Genomic DNA, 20,258 nt, shown 5'->3' with positions numbered 1-20,258 from the left:
AGCCCTCCATCTCCCAGGACTGCCACCAACTTGAGAACAACTGTGTAAGCCATGCCAATGTCTTCGCCAACACCACTCCTCACAATCAAAAGCAAACCACACGCATTTTCCTTTCTCTCGAATGGTGTCAGATGGGAAGTCTGTGGAACTCTAACTGAACTGGCAGCTCACGTAGACACAGCGCTGCTCTGTTGGAGAAGCTGCTCTCAGGATGGGCCTCTGTGCCCTCTCACGCAATGTGCTTAGACCGGATTCCACCCCTGAAAGTCAGGGGTCTGTAACCTGGGGCTTATCAATTCAGTTATCTTAGGGAGCCCATCTGTGTCTCTGAGTCAAGCTTCATTCTCCCATTTGGCCTTCTGGCAGTAAAACGGACACTTAAGAAACCCTTCGATCACACAGCAGAGTGCTAATTTTGTGAACATTTTTTTTTTTAAAGCCAGGGGCGACTCTGCCTTTCCTTCTCTGAGGGAGAAAAGGTGGACTTTTTAATAAGTGATGTTGAGACAACTGATTGCCATTTGGAAAAAGATAAAAGTGGACGCAAACCCGACACCATATACAAGGATAAGCCACAGATGGGTCAGACGGCTGAACACAGAAAATCAAACAAGTATGAGGAGAAAACATGGCGAATTCCTCTATATAAGCTACACCTCCACAGGCAAAACCAACACCATCACAGGTTATTCGCTGATTTACAACCACAAAATATTAGAACCCCCTCCCCCAAGGTTGGCTGCATAAATGATGGCATGTCCATGCCACCAAGCACTCTAGCCATAAAAAAAGATTGATAAAAGCAAGACACAAGGGAAATGTGCTTAGAGTGTGACCTTTGGTGTAAGAAAAAGAAATAAGAAAATACATATAGGAATAGGGGACAATATACATAGGTTTCTTTCCATAAGAAACGGTACAGTGTAAACAAATAAAAATGATCATTTATTAAGGGGTAGGTGGCAGCAGGGTGAAAGCTACGGGGATGAGTAAGGCTTTCCTGGGGATGCCTTTATTCAGCTGAACTTTGGAGCACGAATATGCTGTATATATTAAAGACCAACATTTTCAAAAGAAACTCTAAAACTTAATATAAACAAAATAAACCTCCTTTCTTTCTTAAGATTTTATTTATTTGACAGAGAGAGAGACAGCGAGAGACGGAACACAAGCAGGGGGAATGGGAAGAGGGAGAAGCAGGCTCCCCACTGAGTAGGGAGCCCGATGTGAGGCTGGATCCCAGGACCCCGGGATCATGAGCTGAGCTGAAGGCAGAGATTTAACAACTGAGCCACCCAGATGCCCTATACAAACCTAATTTCTAATGACAAAAACAACAACAACAAAACACCACAACAGCAAAGAATTCTTTAACTTTACTTGGAAGGCTTATTGTTAGTAATATTAATATTAAAATTCTGAAACATTTTGTGTCTGTTATAGCATAAAGTAAATAAAGGTATCAATTTTATGGTGACCAAGATGTTACTCAGGAGAGAAGATACAAACATAAAAGAAATGTAATGTTAAGCTTGAATTAGACAAACCAAAACATACTTGGGATCTTTAAAAAATATTATTTCCTGGATTATTCCTATAATATTTAAAAGAGATTACTTTTTAGTTCTGTCCCCTCAAAGAGCACAGATGTAATGAAACTCTAGAATCAAGGAGTGGCCTCTAGCATCCAAATCTTGGTTTCTAAACACAGTTTCCTAGTATAAAGAACAGAGCATCTCAGGAAAAGGATTAATCCTAGGCCTAAGGCAGGGAAAGTACAGAATAAGCCTGAGACACCTTCCTGTGCCAGAAAACAAGAAAGTGCTTGAAAGGACAGAGAAACCAGCTTCAAGAAGCTCCCACTGGCCACACTTGCGACAATGTGAACATCAAAAAGAACAATGACAATGCCTGGTAACATACTCAATACATACATGTTGAAGAGTGTGCCTCTATAAACACACACACACACACACACACACACACACACACACTCACTCTCTCGCTCTCCAGGGTTCTGAAGTAGGAAGCAAGGAGAAAAGGAAGGCCTCTTTATGAAACAATACCAGTTAATAAAAGTAGAAGGAATGAAGGAAGTAGAAAATCACTGTTTTATAACCTCCAAAGTAATCTTCAATTTCAGCCAAGGATCACCAGTGGATGATAAAGTCATTGGCTGAAAGGTTACTGGGGACTAGAATATTTAAATGGACCCCAAATAATCACCCTACAGATGACTTAGTTATGAAGGGAAAAAAATCACTTTTACAATAAAGAGGTCGGTGGGCACCACATTAACCAAGGGGTCAGATGTACAATCAATAGTGGGACAAGCTCATTATATACCTCCTGGTGTGAGGGAACAAGAAGTATACAATATCACACAAGTATTACCCTTTATACATTCTAAATCTAATCACCAGGAGCAAGCAGAAAGCCAGAATGTAGACAACCGTATAAGACAAGTGGTCTGGATTCTACAAAACTAGCTAGCTATAAAGACATTTTAGGGAAAACTGAGGAAATTTAAGTATAGACTATAGATTATAGAGTGTTACAGATTTATTGTTAATTGTATTAGATATAAACGTGGTTACCATGGAAAAATGGTATGAAGGATGTATGTATGTAGGGCTAAAGTGAATGCGGATACATTTAGGGGTTAGGTGTTATGATACTGCATTTTCAACTCACTCAAAATAAGTTTTATATATACAGAGAGAAAGGGAATGTGGCAAAATGTTAACTGTCAAATCTATGTGAAAGGTATGTATGTGCAAGTGTCTTTGTATTCATCAAATATTCAAGTTTTCTGGAAATTTGAAAAATTTGAAAATAAAAAGATGAGAAACGTTAAAAATTAAAAAGTAAGTCCCTCGGGTCTTTCCAAATCTAACCTGTCTCCGCAGGGCCACCATGAGACTACAGCACCTATAGTAGCCCAGCTGGCCTTCAGGCCTGGTTCCCACAATCAGCCATGGCACTCCCAAGGCTGGTCAGACATCTTAGCCAAGGGGCTACTGACTCAAGGCCTGGGTGAGAATAACAGCATGGAAGACGGATGTACAACTCTGCAGCCTGGGGTAAGCACGCCAGGATTACAAGGGTGAAAGTCCAATCAACTTTTGAATCAGGTTCAAGCTGTCACTGGTATCATTTTCAAATATAAAAATTACTAGTGGGACACCTGGGTGGCTTGGTGGGTTAAAGCCTCTGCCTTCAGCTCAGGTCATGATCCCAGGGTCCTGGGATCGAGCCCCGCATCTGGTTCTCTGCTCCGTGGAGAGCCTGCTTCCTTTTCTCTCTCTGCATGCCTCTCTGCCTACTTGTGATCTCTGTCTGTCAGATAAATAAATAAAATCTTAAAAAAAAAAATTACTAGTAACCTAGGTGACTAATGAAAGTGTTCAAGAAAGCAATGAAAATGTAAAGAATTTCATCCCGCAGCAGATTTCTCATGAAAACTAAGACATACACAAGTCATGAGGAAGTTAACCAGTAGAACTTGAAAATAAGGCACTGACTGCAAAGGGTGTCTAGGTCTTACAGGCAATCTCTGTATTGACTTAAAAAAAAGTTAGTAAAGATTTTGGTAGAAATATTCTGAAATTTCCTAGAAGGATCAGGAAAAGTAGCACTGCCTTAGACAAACAAACAAACAAACAAACAAAAACCTCAGCTAAGAAAAAACACATATTTACTAATTCATAATTCCTCACTATATTAGATGATAATGTTGATTTTATTTATTTTAGAAAGAATGTGCGATGCAGGGGGGGTGGGCAGGAGGAGAGGGAGAGGAAGCAGACTTGGCGCTGACCGTGAGCATGACACAGGGCTCAATCTCATGACCCTGAGATCATGACCTGAGCCAAAACCAAGAGTCAGATGCTTAACCAACTAAGCCACCCAGGCACCGCAGGTGATAATAATAACACAACCAACTACACTCTATTGTATTAACTATATTATGCTATATTATACACTCTATTACTAATTACTGACAGGGCATGTACAAGGTACTCTGCTATATTGTACCAACTATATTATATTTGTACCAAATTATAGTAGGTTTTGTACTAAGTACTGTGGAAAAGGTCCATAGAGTAAGACACCACATTAGATAAACAGCAAAATCACAGGTTCAGTAAAAATAATAAAAAACAAAGGATGGCAGAAAAAGGAATGAATGAAGATACAGAACATAAAAGTTATCCCCCCAAATCCGTATTACATCTTTTACACCAAATTATGAGGAATAGGCTTTCTAATTCCAGTGGAGTTATGATATATTAGTCATAAACTGGTTACTTTTTAACCAAACAGAAGATACAAAACAGGAAAGGCACAGTAGGAATGTACATTTCATCATCCGTCCAGCATGGAAGGGACAGTGCGACCACCACGTAACCCAGCACTTCCATTTACCTCCTTCGGGCACTCTGAAGAGACTTCTGACAAATTCTGAGGCTAACAAAGGACTACCTGGATTTTACGAAAAAATAATTTTGTTGGCTTTCTGGGACTGCAGCCGTTGTTAAAACTCAAGTAGGTGAATACCGTTTAAAAAAAGTGTTTATAGGAAGAAGAGAATTTTGAGTGTGTGCAGGAAGCTGCAGTGTTTGGAGCAGAGCACCATGTGCTGTAACATAGTAAAACCCTTACTCTCATTGCACTTCAGAATTCACAACAGAGAATGCTGAATATCTAAGTAACATAAGACCCTTACTATGTCCTATAACCATAAAAATATTCTCCAGGAACACCATTCCCAGTGATTTTAACTTGTGAGAACATCGGCTTTATCTAGTTGTTATGGGGATGAAATAAGGTATTTGCAAAACACAGCACCCCACAGGCACTAGACAAATGTTAGCTATACGAAAATGTTCTATGTGAAACACTTTCCACAGTATTTTGTATTAAGACTTAAAGTGGCAAAGATAAGAACCTGTACCTCCTGAAATTTAGTATCTGAATGTGCTCTTCCCTGCCGAGGTCAGGGAGCCAACCTAGGTCTCTTAGAAAACGGATTTACTTCTCCACTGGCATCAAGGACATTCACCTAGTTAGAGGTAAAATCAGGAGAAAAGCCTAACTGTGCTCAAAGGAAAATAAACTGACCATTGACTGTGAATCAGTTTTACCTCGACCAATTTTATTCAACGAATACTCATTGTACCTAAGTTCCAGGGACTCTGTGAGTTTAGGAAGCTATAGTTCCTGACCACATTCTAGCAGCAGAGACAGATGCATACATAATCTCAATTACGGGGGTCACTGTCACAGTACACATGGAATAACATGGCTTAGTAAAAGGATATTTTACAGGACCTGTGCTGCAGCTATTTTTAGGTTACATAGATGGAACCTATCGAAGTGGCCACGAGCTTTTTTCAGCAATACTTTTCATCTGACTTTTCTTAGCAGTCACTTGTTCCTTGCCAAGTCAGGTCTTTTACATACTATCTTCTCTGCCTGGAATACCATTGTTCCATCTCTCCGTTTAACATTTTCCTGTTTCTCTTTTGAGACCTAGCTCAAATGCCAGCCCTCCAGAGCGACCTCCCCTAACTCCCCAAGGGCTCTGTCATTTCCCTTCTTTGTTTATACCTGTGGGAGCACTCTCCACACTTGTCTCCTTCCCTATGACGTCAGTCACAATGGACAGAGCTCTCAAGTCTCTCTAGAGACTTCAGAAGATCACTGGCCAGTCTGTTATTTTCTCCTCATCCTTCCTCCTGGCTTGAACTTCAACACTTCTTGTAGCAATCACAAAGGCTGATGCTAGCCTCCTTTCATTTACATACCAATTCCTGCCCTGGGTGTGAGCCACCTACACAAGACTCCCAGTGTCACCCAGGCCAATAAACCCCCCTCAATTCCCATTTCTATCCTTAGAAGCACACACCCACTTTCTCAACAACCTTACTCTTCAGCCCAAATTCTGATCCTGCGATTGCTTGGGCTCACCAAGCCTTCTTCTGGAACCTCACGACCTACAGCCAGGTCTCTACCACAGAAGGTTGCTGTTTTCTGCTCACAGCCATGTTCTCCTCCAACCTCTCTCGAAGTTCTTCCATGGTCTCTTGTAAACACAGCTTTGCTCCTCGCTTAAATGCTAGTTCCCTCAGAGTTCCATCTCTGATTCTCCTCCTGTCAAGCAAATTCATGCAGAGAGGCTAAATCTATTTCTCTAGTTTCCAAACCACTCCCAACTGTCCGTTGTCTTTAGGATTGCTCCACTGAAGCATCCTAAAAGCACATTCATAGCTGCTCCTCAAATAACTTACTTTTGCCTCCTCAAAGTTCTTTCTCCCAGGCCCTGTTACCAATTCTTTGGATTTTACCTTGGTCACATGTAGAGGGTGCTCTCGAAGGCAAAGGACCTTGGTTTCTTAGTCACCAATTGCCCACCCCAGAGGGAGAACATCGGCAGGTATCATAGTCCCCCTTATTTGCGGATGATATGTTTCAAGACCCTCAGCAGCTGCCTAAAGCTGCAGACAGTACTGATCCCTATATATACTATGCTCTTCCCTATACATACATGTCTATGATAAAGGTTAATTTATAAATTAGATACAGTAAGAGATTAACAATAACAATATACTGTAATAAAGTTACATGAATGTGGTCTCTTTTTCAAAATACTTTATTGTACTGTACTAACATCTTCTTGTGATGGTATGAGATGCTAAAATGCCTATGTGATGAGATAATGTGAAGCGAATGATGGAGGCACTGTGATGTAACGTTAGACTACTAGTGATCTTCTGATATGACAGAAGGCGGATCATCTGCTTCTGGATGGGTAACAGAAACCACAGAAAGCGAGACAATAGGTAACAGGGGAAAACAGTACTCAAAGGATAAATAAAGAAGCAAACTGCACAGTCCTTGAGTGAATCAACTAGACTATGTAACACTTTATAGACAATTGGGGAAATTTAAATACAGATTAATATACAAATGATCCCATACTCGGTCATATACTCAGCCATACTGAGTCCCATGCTCAGACTATATTAAAATTAATTTTGTTAAATGTGATAATGGTATTGTGGTTATACAGGAAAATATCCTAACTTTTTGGAGATGCATACTCAAGTATGTAGGGGTAAAGTGTCATAACGTCTGTAACTGACTTTAAAAGAAAATACTTCAGCGGCACCTGGGTGGCTCAGTCAGTTAGACTCAGGTCATGATCTCTGGGTCCTAGGATCAAGCCCCAGGTCAGGCTTCCTGCTCAGTGGGGAGTCTGCTTCTCCATCTTCCTCTGGTCCCTCCACCATACCCTCCCCATGTTCTAAGAAAGAAAGAAGAAGGAAGGAAAGAAGAAAAGAAACAAAGAAACAAAAAAAAGAAGAAAGGAAGGAAGGAAGAAAGGAAGAAAGAAAAAAAAAACAGTTTAGCCACAAAATATATAGGGGGAGCAAATATGGCAAAATGTTATTTAAACTAGGTGATGCATTATACAATTATTTCTTGGTATGCATTATACAATTATTTCTTCTTTTCTGTATAACTGAAGTTTTTATAAGAAAAAGCATACAAAATAATGTTTATGGCTATCGCTATTGGCTTAGACTATTTCAGTTTTTCAATTTTGGTTCCTACTCCCATATAATATACATACATACATACATGTATGTATGTATGTATGTATGTGTACATGGACATATATACATATATACACACACATATAAGACATGAAGCTTTTGTTCGTCTATAATTGAATAACCAAACAACTGAAATTGTTTTAGTAAACCTGTTGTTTCAGTCAGATAAAAGCAACCATTTCCTACATTTCTAAATTTCTATTTATTCTTACAGTGTATTTTTGAACTGTTTTCAAAACCAATTCTTCGGGTATTTGGAATCATGTCATTGAAAAACAATATAAAAATGAAATTGCAGAATATTACTTATACTTCCAAAGTATTCCCTTTCTTTCAAATAACACAAGGCAAAAAAATACAAATTCTTACTTGTGGGGAGATCACAAAGCAATCCTCTGGTTAACACAGTCCAGAAGAACTTTCTCGAACAAAGGAAATATCCTATAATCTGTGTGGGCTGATATGATATGTAGCCCATGTGGTTATTGTGCATTTGACATATGGCCAGTGCAACTAAGGAATTAGACTAAGGAACTAAACGTTAATGTTAGTTAGCATTAACTAACTTCAAACAATCCCACACAGCTAGTGGCAACCACACAGCTCTAGACTATTTTAACCAAAGCCCTCATGCAGCATGGACAGTCTTGCACTGATGTTACTACTGTGTATCTCAGCAAGGTTTTCAAACTCCATTAAATTGGTACAAAGTTATAAAATCTGTGATTTAATTTTACTGGTCTACCCAACAAATACCCACATTCATAACAGAGAATATTAACAACCAAATTGTCTTTGAATAGAAGATTTCTAGAATGAATCTGGTCATGACAGCCATCCCTCTTTTTCTCTTTATGAAGTGAAAGCATTTTAATACTTCAGATTTGTGATTTGATTCCGAGGGTTTGAATGGAGAACTCAGTATTATGGAAACCACGTGTAAAGCTGAATTTCCTGACCTCTCTCTTAGAACCACTGAGGCTCTATTCTACTAACCAGAATGATTTCAACTTCCTGTGTCTAAGGCAAGAGCACTTGGATTCTATACCTCATTTCAGCCTGGATTTCAGAGCTGGGGGTAGGAAGTAGAAACATTTACATACAGGAAGTTACAGGAAAATATAGGTATAATATACATACAAGTACTCATATTGGGCAAAATGAAAGTAACATCACAAAAGACTCCAGATACCCAATGAGTCTTCTTGCAGTGTTTATTGATTCAGGACAGCTCCCACTGTCCTCCTCCCACCTTCCACATTAATCTTAACTTGCTACGGGAAAGAAAAAGACATAAATGTCCAGTTGTGACCAATACTGAAAATTCCTGCTTGTTGTGCACCTCCTTTCTCCTAGAAACAAAAGCAAAAACAAAACCCCCAAAAAACCACCCAAAAAAACCAACCAAACTAACGACAAAAATGACAAGCATCCACCTCTTTCTTAAAGCCTCGGAACGCCTACCTGAAGGAACAAGGTATCCTCCAGAGCCCATGAGGACAGAGCCTTGTCTGCAACATGCCCTCCAGGGGACACTCCAGCCAGACTCTGCAGGGCCTTCAGTCCAGGTCCACAGTAACTGTCCCCACCACCATCTTAGAGGCAGGAATGGTGAGGGGAGGAAAGCACGTGTCAACTTTCTCTCCAAAGCCTGGTGCTAGTAGGGACACGGCTCCTGGACATTCTGCACATTTGCCAAGTATGAGAATGCGTGTGCTACAGTCTGCTGTTCCAGAACCAACCTCACTGGCACGGCCTCACTGAAGTCCCCGGCATCTCCTGATAACTACGAGAAGCTCTGCATTAGCTATGAGGGCACTGGCCTCTGCAGTGGGAGCAAGACCCACCAGGCAGCACAACAGCCTTACTGCTTCCCACCTTTCACACCATCTTCTTACCCTAGGAGCCTCAATGATAAGATTATGCCTTTCCTGACCAGGATTACTCGGTTTTAATTCAAGGTCAGGCGAGGAGAAGTTAGCTCAGTGGCAGGCACATCCCATGCCCATAAAGCAGTCTGTTAGGCCTTAGTTACTTCACACCTTATTTTAGTAGAAAGGCATTTGTGCAAGCCCTTCCAAATATGGCATTTAACCCTCCACCTCCCTCCATACCACCACTAAATTTGCCCCTTCGGCTTCCTCAGTTGCTTTCTATAAAAAGCCACAGGCTCAAGAGACTTCCTCAAGCTTTCCTTGTAGGTGGTAGACAACATCCTCACTCCTTAAAACTGACAGCCTCTGGCCCAAACTGGAAAAACATTTCATGAAAGACAAAGTCTTCCAAGGGCTGATCTCTTGAGTCTTTGGGGCTTTCCAAAATATGCAACAGGAAAATATCATTCCCAGTTTAACATAAAGCTGTGGATGGTATTTCAAAGAAGAGAATTATAATAAAAAGTAAGTAACAAAAGTGGTTAGCGGCATAAGGGCTTTTCCCATAAAATTTTTAATTAAGGTAAAGATTTAGTTGGGAAAGGTTCAGAAGTACCAGGAAAAAGAGAAAGAAAGAAAGAAAGAAAGAAAGAAAGGCAAAGAAAGTGTTAAAATACTTCATTTTTAAGCAATCTTCCTGATGTTATTCAAAAATATCTGAATTAGGATGGTAAAAGTGCAGAATTTAAATATTTTGATAAGGTGAAATTAAGTCAACCAGAAAATCAGAGGAGGAAGGTGATGAGAGAAATACTTGACTCTCTGCTAATGTTAACCCATCTATCAACTATAATGTTCTCGGATTCCCTGGTGCACTGGGCACTTAGCAGGCACTAGAGACGTACCAGCAGGACATGGCCTAGGTCTTCAAGTATCTTAAAATTAGAGGAAACCGGGCATTTCACATGTGAATTGTGGTTTTGCCCACTTAGACCATGTTTTTCAACAACAGAACTAACAAATTTCCTAATTATCTGAAATAAGCACCTTCTTATTTCTAAATAATCTACATAAAACACGGTTATGTAAACTGAGAAGCACCCAGTTCTTCCACAAAAACAAAAGACAAAAATCGATGCATTTGACCCATGAACAACACAGTTTGAACTTCTGAGGATTCATGTATGTGCTGATTTTTTTTTTTTAGAAATTTTAAACATAAAATTTATTCATAGATGTTTTTGTATTGATTTTTTTTGATAAACAGCACAGTACTGTAAATGTATTTTCCTTATGATTTTCTTAGTAACATTTTTTTCTCTAGCTTGCTTTATTGTGATTATACAGTATGTAATAGACCTCACATGCAAAAATACGTGTTTATCAACTGCTTATGTTATCGGTAAGGCTTCCAGGTAACAGTAGCCTTTTAGTAAGTAGTTAAGTTTTGGGAGTCAAAAGTTATATGTGGATTTTGACTATACAGGGGGTCAGCACCCCTAACCCCTGTGTTGTTCAAGGGCCAACTGTCTATCAGTTGGGACTCAACTCTTCAAGAAGCTTGAAAACAGTATTACTAACCTAATGTTGTTACTTGTTTTAGGTTAGCATTTGTGTTTCAAAAGAACATTTTCTCAGTCTAGGAACCAGATTCCAGATGTAGACTGTAGTTTAACACTGGTATGCAAACGCCAAATCATTGCCTTACTCTGATTTTGAAGCTGTTGATGACTTCCTCTTTCAGTCTGAAGTTCACTCAGAAGAAATTCTGAGCCAGAGGGAGAGAGAGAGGAAAAAAAAGAGCATTTTCCTATAATAAGTTCTAGCTTAGTATTTCCAATATTAAGTTCTGAAATTTGTATGGAATTCAACGTGGCAAAGTTCTTAGGTGTTTTAAACTTATGTCACACTTGAAAAAGTCGTTTCATATTTGAAGTAGGGATCAACGATTGTTATTTGCTGTCATAATAACAAACAAACAAAAAGCCATGCTTCTTTTGGAAATAAAAAAGTGGAGTATACATTTAATGGTAAGTATAGGAACCTTAAAAAATTTATTAGACCATAGTACTGCTTGCCTGGATCTAAAACAAAAAAATGCCGACAAAAATAAAGAATATAAATTAAAAAAAAATTAATCCAAATAAATTATGGACTACGGCAATTCTCCTTTGTGTATATGTTTCCTACATTTTCAGATTTTTAACTAGAATATAGGGAATTCATGGGTTCCCTAAAATGAAGGCAAAGTATTTAACTACATTCTTAGGCTTAAATCAAAGTATAAAAGGATTGCAGGCTCAACCCAGGAGGAGCACTGGGTCAGGAATGCAATCTCTATTAATTAGGTATCCCAGCTGGGCAGTGGGTCTGCAGCTGTTAACTTGATCAATGACTTACCTAAATGTCATCTCTACTGATTCGCTTATAAATTACCAGCAAGTGAGACTAATGTACAGGTGCTAATTTATTTAAACTGTTCTCTACAGTTCTACATAGCTTTATAAACTGCATCTGGCACCTAATGTTAGCTGTCAGTTGCACTTAGACATGCCTGTCCTAACGACTCTGTTCATTAGAAGTGAGCACAAATTATGAAATATTGTGAAAAATGATACATCAAATGGAATGGGCACAGCAAATCAATTAGAGAAACCTCATACAGCATATTCACACTTAGGAGAATAAAACATTCTGGTTTCAGAATGAGGTCTATAATACCAATTAAAAAGTAATTGGTAGACTTCAGCAGTGTTATATATCAATTTGCTGGCTTTTTTCCTGAAATTCTATAGTTATGGAGAACTCAACTTTAATTCCCAAATAAAGACATTAGTAAATGCAAGTGCAATTTTGTATCCATAATACTTAATGCAAGTGAGATGTCTCCAACTTAAAATTGGTAACTGCTATCCCTTCATTCAAAAAGGAAAATGCAAACAGCAGTGGTTCTCAACTTTCTTCTATGCTGACAGCACGATTTTGAAATTGCTGTCACCCAGTGTCTGCTCCAGCTTAATAACATGTTACAGGGTCACCGGACAAGGCTTTCCCTTTGGGTCACTGAGGGAAATCACTGCGGCCCCGCCTCTGTTACAGGCTCTGGGGCTGATTTCTTTACAGTCTCCAAACATGCAGAGTCTTCCCTTGGCCAGACTGTAACCACTTTGAGCTGAGTTACAGAATCCACTCCAGTGCAATGTTCAATCTGATGGTTCAGTTCTCCTCATGGTAACTATAGGGTGAGAGTCACAAATATTTTTTACACACTGATCAACACTTGGCAGCAACCTATGAAAGGCTGAGGAATGGGAGTTGAGAACCATGGCATTAAGATACATTTTCAAAACAGTGTGCATGTCAGCACTTGCAGCAATGGAAGTATACTGTATACATGGACACCTGTATATGTGTGTCACCATATACACTACTCACTGGCAACAAGGGGGCACCCGCTTTCCTCTGGCCATATCTCCCACAGGTGGTCAGGGGCATCATAGTGGTTCAGTGGGAAATTGCAATAGGTTGTTTCTTTTCAAAAGAACTTAAAATATTAGGCAAAGATGAAACTATCTTGAAATGGGGAAAATCTGTACTTGCCCATGACTAATTTCTTTCCAGTTAATTCGTTGCTTCACAAACCAAAAATAACTTTTCATATAAATGCAATACCAAGATTGAGCATTAAATATAAAAAAGGAATTTTGCAGAAACAATTCTAGCAGATACACAATGCTGGAGCTTTAATAATAAACTTCTAAGTAACTTTATCTTTTAAGTAAATATTAAAAATGACAATTATTTTTATTCACAAAATTTTATGTCATATCCTTTCTATTTTACCAACTCACATTTGTACTCTTTTTAAAAGCCTTTGTAACTGAAAGAACACTAACATGTAAGATTAGCCCTGTGTAATTTTCACATGTTCTATATGCTGGACTCAGTAAAGCCAGGGGCCAGATTTCTATTCAATTTCAACCTTCTGGAATAAAGTTCTAAACCTAGAAATCCACCAAAAAAAAAAAAAAAAAAGCCTATGAAGAGCTAAAATAGATGACCTAAATTCATGATTTGACTTAGTAGGAAGGGCACACAGGTCCTGACGCCAAGTCTGAGGGCTCTTAAGTTTTAATTCACAGGGCCTAACAAGTTTAGTTATGCTAGAAGCCTGGAAGGCGCGAGCTGCCACGCACAGACATCCTGACAGGAAAGGATATGTCAGGAATCAGTCAGTACAGGGACAAACAGAAACTACGAGCCCCAGCCAGGGTATCAGCTTAACAACCACACTAAAAGGAAAATCCTGAGGCACTGTAAGGTTAAATTATACTCACTGTACTCTACTAAAAAGGTTGGGGAGAACCCTATTTTAGAAAACATTACCCAAAAAATTAATCTTTGAAAGTGTGAAAAAAGAGACTTTGCGTATAGGAAGACCTTGTACAGCTCTGGTTTCCTATTTATAACAATAAATACAAACCCCATAATGTTTTTCTAAAGATTGAATCTGGTAATGCAAATCAGGCTCCCAGATAGCATCTTGAATGTATATAGGAAGTTTTCAATAAGTGGTGATATTTTTCATTACAAGTAACAATTAAAAATAGGTTTCCCTTATCTGGAAACTTCACTTGTGTGGAATATCTAATTTTCTGATCACATAAAGTAAGAGAAAAATTACTGTACCTGGTTTTAAATTCTGTATTAAAAGCCAAACACATTACAGAAAGCATTACAAGCTCTAAATATAGAAAAGCAATCATGATGTTCTTCCAAAAATTATCTGGAAGCTTAAAATATTTTCCTGGTTTTGTCTTTGGAAATAACTAAGCATTCTGTCAGTATGAGAACACTACTTAAGACTCATTAGCTATATAGTCTTTTTCAGGTTATACAAACAGCCAGATCTCAAAGATAAGAGTTTTGAAAACACACAAAACCAGGAACCACAATGGGTATGTAATTTTAACACTTTGGTAACAGTTGGCTGTCACTTTCCTCTTTTGCTTTTACATCTACTTAGATGCCAAAGAGAGTCCACTAAATTTAATAAAATGCCCAAAGAGTTCATTGATATAAAATGTGAGACTTAAGTGAGGCAGGTCAATTACTAACACAGCAGAATTACGTCCCTGGTGTCAAGGAAAGGGGCTAACACTTCCTCGCATGCATTCAGGGTGGGTGAGACAAGATCTCAATCTGTGTGTACGACACCACCTCCACTGTCAATCACTCCATGATAAACCAATATGCTCAACAGTACTTCCTATTACTCTCAACACACAGTCTTTTTTTTTTTTTTTAAAAGATTTTATTTATTTATTTGACAGGGACAGATCACAAGTAGGCAGAGAGGCAGGCAGAGAGAGAGAGAGAGGGAAGCAGGCTCCCTGCTGAGCAGAGAGCCCGATGCGGGACTCGATCCCAGGACCCTGAGATCATGACCTGAGCCGAAGGCAGCGGCTTAACCCACTGAGCCACCCAGGTGCCCCTCAACACACAGTCTTAGGTGGGATGGAAGATTTGTGTGACGAAGGCAATCAGAGAACGAGTGAAGGATTCAAATTATGGTAGATTTTACTTACAGCATTTAATAGTAATAGTAATAGTAATACAATGGCACCTAAATTACCAATGTGAAAATTATACAGTGAGCCTAGGCTTTCAACCAGGTAAATGAATTAAATTATAGGCCATGTCGACTACCTGGAAGTTAAATCATCTTGAAAATATTTTTAACAGCCCAAACAAATAATTCTGATTAAAGATCCAAGCACTGAACTAACCACTCCAAACAAAATAGTTTTTAAAATGTTATGAAAATGGTTATCTTCTCAGGCAGAATTACAAAACCGTTAAACAATTCTATTTCTTTCAATGAGCTAAATATGCTCCATGTACACCCCAAAATGTAGTAAACTCAGTTGGGTAGTAGGAGCCTCTTGCTCAAAACAGTTACTCAGGGACACACAGGTCACAGGGAGAGGATGACGGACCAGTTTTAAATGCAAACAGTAATATAAAGAAAACTACCCAAAAAAATCCCAGGGCCAAATGATTTCAACCAAACCTTTAGAGAATTAATACCAACTCCTCACAAATTCTAAAATAGAGGAAAACACCTACCAACTCCATTGAACGAGGCCAAATATTACCCGGATATCAAAATGAGACAGAGAAACATATAAGAAAACGATAGATCAGTATCAGATGCAAAAATCACAACAAATACTATCAAACCAGGGCACCTGGGTGGCTCAGTGGGTTAAAGCCTCTGCCTTCGGCTCAGGTCATGATCCCAGGGTCCTGGGATCAAGCCCCCCATTGGGCTCTCTGCTCAGTGGTGAGCCTGCTTCCTCCTCTCTCTCTGCCTGCCTCTCTGCTTACTTGTGATCTCTGTCTGTCAAATAAATAAATAAAATCTTAAAAAAAAATACTATCAAACCAAATCCAACAATACATTAAAAATATCATTCACCACAATTAAGTGATGGATTTATTCCCAGATGCAAGGGTGGTTCAATATTCACAATCAATCAACATGATACATCACATCAATAAAAGAAAGGATAAAAGCCATATGACTATCTCAATAGATGCAGAAATAGTATTTAACAAAGCACAACATCCAGTCATAATAAAAGTCCTTAATAAGGTAGGTTTAGAAGGAATATACCTCAACATAATAAAGGCCACAAATGAAAACCTACAGATATCATTATACTCATAAGGGAAGAACTGAGAGCTTCTCCCCTAAGGGCAGGAGCAAGACAAGGATGTCCACTCTCACCACTTTCGTTCAAAATAGTACTGGAAGTTGTAGCTATAGCAATTAGACAACAGAAAGAAAAAAGGCATCTGTAAGGAAATAGTAAAACTTTCACTATTTGTAGATGACATAATACTATATATGGAAAACCCTAAAGACTCCACCAAAAAACTACAAGGACTGATAAATGAATTCAGTCAAGTCACAGGATACAAAGTTAATGTGTAGAAATCTGTTGTGTTTCCATATGCTGATAATGAAGCAGGAAAAAGAAAAATTATGAAAACAACCCCATGTACAACTGCACCAAAAATAATATGATACCAAGGAATAAACCTAACCAAAGAGGTGAAAGACCTATACCCTGAAAATTACAAAACACTGATGAACACTGATAAATTGAAGATGACACCAAGAAATGGAAAGACACTCCATGCTCATGGACTGGAATAACAAACACTGCTAAAATGTCTGTAATACCCAAAGCAATCTACGCATTTAACACAGTCCCTATCAAAATACCTATAGCATTTTTCACAGAACTAGAACAAAAAAATCCTAAAATTTATATGGAGCCACAAAAGACTCTGCATAGCCAAAGAAATTTTGAAAAAGAAAAACAAAACTGGGGGTATCACAAGTCCAGACTTCAAATTATATTACAAAACTGTAGTAATCAAAACAGTATGATACTGGCACAAAAACAGACACATAGATGGAATGGAATAGAAATCAATGGAATAGAACAGAAAACCCAGAAATAAACCCACGGCTACATGATCAATTAATTTTCAACAAAACAGGAAAGAATATCCAATGGGAAAAAGACAGTATCTTCAACAAATGGTATTAGGAAAACCAGACAGCCACATGCAAAAGAATAAAACTGGATTACCTTCTTTCACCATACACAAAAATATATTCAAAATGGATTAAAGACCTAAATGTGAGAACTGAAACCATAAAAATCCTAGAAGAGAGAGCACAGGCAGTAAATTCTCTGACATTGGCCATAGCACCATTTTTCTAGATATGTTTCCTGAGGCAAAGGAAACAAAAGCAAAATTAAATTAATGGCTCTACATCAAAATAAAAAACTTCAGCACAGCAAAGGAAACAATCAGCAAAACCAAAAAGCAACCTACAGAATGGGAGAAGATATTTGTAAATGACATATCTGATAAAGGATCAGAGTGTGCGTGTGTGTGGGGGTTATATATATAAACAAAAATGTACATTCTTTATATCTCATATATATATTACATATAAAGATCATACACAACTCAACACCCAAAAAGCAAATAATCCAATTAACAATAGGCAGAAGACATGAACAGACATTCCTTGAAATAAGACATCCAGCTGGCCAATAGACACACAAAGAGATGCTCCAACATTACTCATTATCAGGGAAATGCAAATCAAAACTACAGTGAGCTGTCACCTCACACCTGTCTGAATGGCTAAAATCAACAACACAAGAAACAACAGGTGTTGACAAGGATGTGGAGAAACAGGAACTCTCGTGCCCTATTGGTGGGAATGCAACTGGTGTAGCCACTGTGAAAACGGTATGGAGGTCCCTTAAAAAGTTAAAAATAGAACAACCCCATGATCCAGCAATCACACTACTGAGTATCTACCAAACAAAAAATAGAAAACCAAAAACACTAATTCAAAGGGATACATACATCCCTATGTTTATAGCAGCATTACTTAAAATAGCCAAATCACAGAAGCAGTCCAAATGTTGCGCGCGCACACACACACATCTCTCTCCACACTGGAATATTATTCAGTCATAAAAAAGGATGAAATCTTGCCATTTGCAATGACATGGATGGAGGCAGAGTGTAATGCTGAGTGAAAGAAGTCAGAGAAAAACAAATATGATCTGATTTCACTCATGTGGAATTTAGGAAACCAAAAAAACAAAAAAACAAACAAAAAAACCCCCTACAAAACACGAGCAAAGGAAAAAAAAAGAGAGAGAGAGAGAGAGAGAGAGAGAGAGAGAAACCAAGAAGTAGACTCTAAACTATACAGAACAAACTGACGGTTATCAGAGTGGAGGGGGTGAAGGGGCTGGGTGAACTAGGTGATGGAGATTAAGGAGGGCACTTGTTGTGATGAGCACTGGGTGATGTGTGGAAGTGTGGAACCACTATATAGTATACCTGAAACTAATACAACATTGCACATTAACTACACAGGAATTCAAAATAAAATTGTAAAAAGTTACAACAAACTTCAAAGTGGTTAAATTTTAAATACCTTTGCTAGGTATGTTGGGATGTCTGACAAAAAGTATTATTTTTTTTTAAATTTTTTTTAAAGATAAAAGTATTATTATTACTACTTTTATCAGGGTTAGAACAACTCAAGAGTGGAATAATAACAGAGTTCTAACTTTAATTCTCAAATCATTTAGAACATGCCCTGACTTTGAAAATTCAAATATATAGTTGAGATAATAAAAAACACTCAACTCAGGTTTACTTATGGGATTTCTATAAACTTCACTATATTTTCGTCACCATCTGTTTTACCATTTTTAAGAAAGCTAAGTTTAAGACTCCACAATAGGATAAATGTTTCCAAATTGTGTATGAGCATTCACAGTGGCTCCTAAGACCTTGAATCAAGAAAATTATCCATTTCTGATTAAAATCTAAAACTCATTATGATTCATAATGCTTAAAATACAAAGTAGCATCTCTCTTTGAAACCTTGGTTCCAACTTGCAATGCATAGTAGTAGTTGTCCTTATTCTGACAGTTTGATGAAAACTGACACAGAGCTAGAGGCACCTGGGGTAGCACAGTCGGTTAAGACAAAACTCTTGGTTTTGTCTCAGGTCATGATCTCAAGGTTATGAGATCCAGCCCTGCCTCAGGCTCCGAGCCCAGCACAGAGACCGCTTAAACTCTCCCTCACCCTCTGCCCCTCCCCGCTAGCATGCTCGCTCTGCTCCCTCTAAAATAAATAAATCATAAAGAAACTCTATAGCAATTACTTTCCCAACAGAGTAACTGCACTTACGTCAACGTCCTCTTGTGTGAAAGTTTCTGGATCTTCTCCCATCATGTTGGCTAAATGTCTCTTTCCTATGTTGAACTCTTCAATTTGCTTTTTAATAAAATCCACTGTGTAAGTTTCACGTCTTAAGGCTGCAATATTTTTCTTTGTTGTTACACCTGTGGTGTGCCTTAGCCTTAATATCTAGCAAAAAATATAAACAAAAAGAGAAAAGATTTTAAATTAAAGAATTATCTTTAGGTCACCACCTCTAAATAAAACAGGATGTTCAAACAGTTCTCTTTATTTTAGTACTCAGTTGGCAAGAGTCTGGAAACAGGTAAAAAGGATTGTTAAGAAAGCCACTGGAAATTGTACTCCACTCAAAAGCTTGCTTTTAAAAGCCTCTGCTTACAGTTTAAACTACTGGCATTTCAACACATTAAAACCCCCAAAACCCCAAATATGTAAGTGATATGCTACCTCCTTATCTACTACAAACATCCACATTTGATACCGCTTGGCCAATGTCAACCAGTTGTGATATTTGACACACAGGCAATGAAAAGTAAAATGACACTCCCTCAAAAAGAGGCAAATGCACGTGCAGACAGAACCAAGCAGGCAGAAGACAAGAGAAGGAAGCAGCATGTACTGGGGGACGGCACACTTTGGCTATTGGTAGTCACCTTGTTGTAAAGTACAAACATGGCCCATCTTTCTGGGCCTTAAAATAATAGTTTAGCTTAGCTTGAGACTATTCTGTGGTCCTTTAAGTTGATACAGTGAAGAAACCACTTCACTAAGCACTGACAAGATTTATCTTAACTTGGTTCAATACACTAATTTACAGAAATAAGGGCTTTCCCATCCTTTTAAACTATCAGTAATGATATCACAATTGCTGCTGTTGATCCTTTTATGCTGTAGCACCAGGAATTTCCCCTCAAGGCATTAATAGTTCACCTACAA

The 20,258-nt window shown here is 38.4% G+C and overlaps 1 protein-coding gene across 1 annotated transcript in view; it reads right to left on the bottom strand.

The window, feature by feature from the left end:
* Positions 1 to 20,258, bottom strand: part of LOC116862648 (28S ribosomal protein S9, mitochondrial-like) — a 59,874-nt gene that overhangs the window by 29,373 nt on the left and 10,243 nt on the right. The window contains exon 2 of the mRNA XM_032849995.1: positions 19,311 to 19,490. Within this exon, the coding sequence (XP_032705886.1) occupies positions 19,311 to 19,490 (180 nt within the window). The remainder of the gene's footprint in view (positions 1 to 19,310; positions 19,491 to 20,258) is intronic.

This window comes from Lontra canadensis, unplaced genomic scaffold (assembly GCF_010015895.1).
Source record: "Lontra canadensis isolate GAN:19392208 unplaced genomic scaffold, GSC_riverotter_1.0 scaffold289, whole genome shotgun sequence".
Lineage (NCBI taxonomy): Eukaryota > Metazoa > Chordata > Mammalia > Carnivora > Mustelidae > Lontra > Lontra canadensis.
Note: the sequence above shows the minus strand (reverse complement) of the source record. Positions and strands in the feature narration are given on the sequence as shown.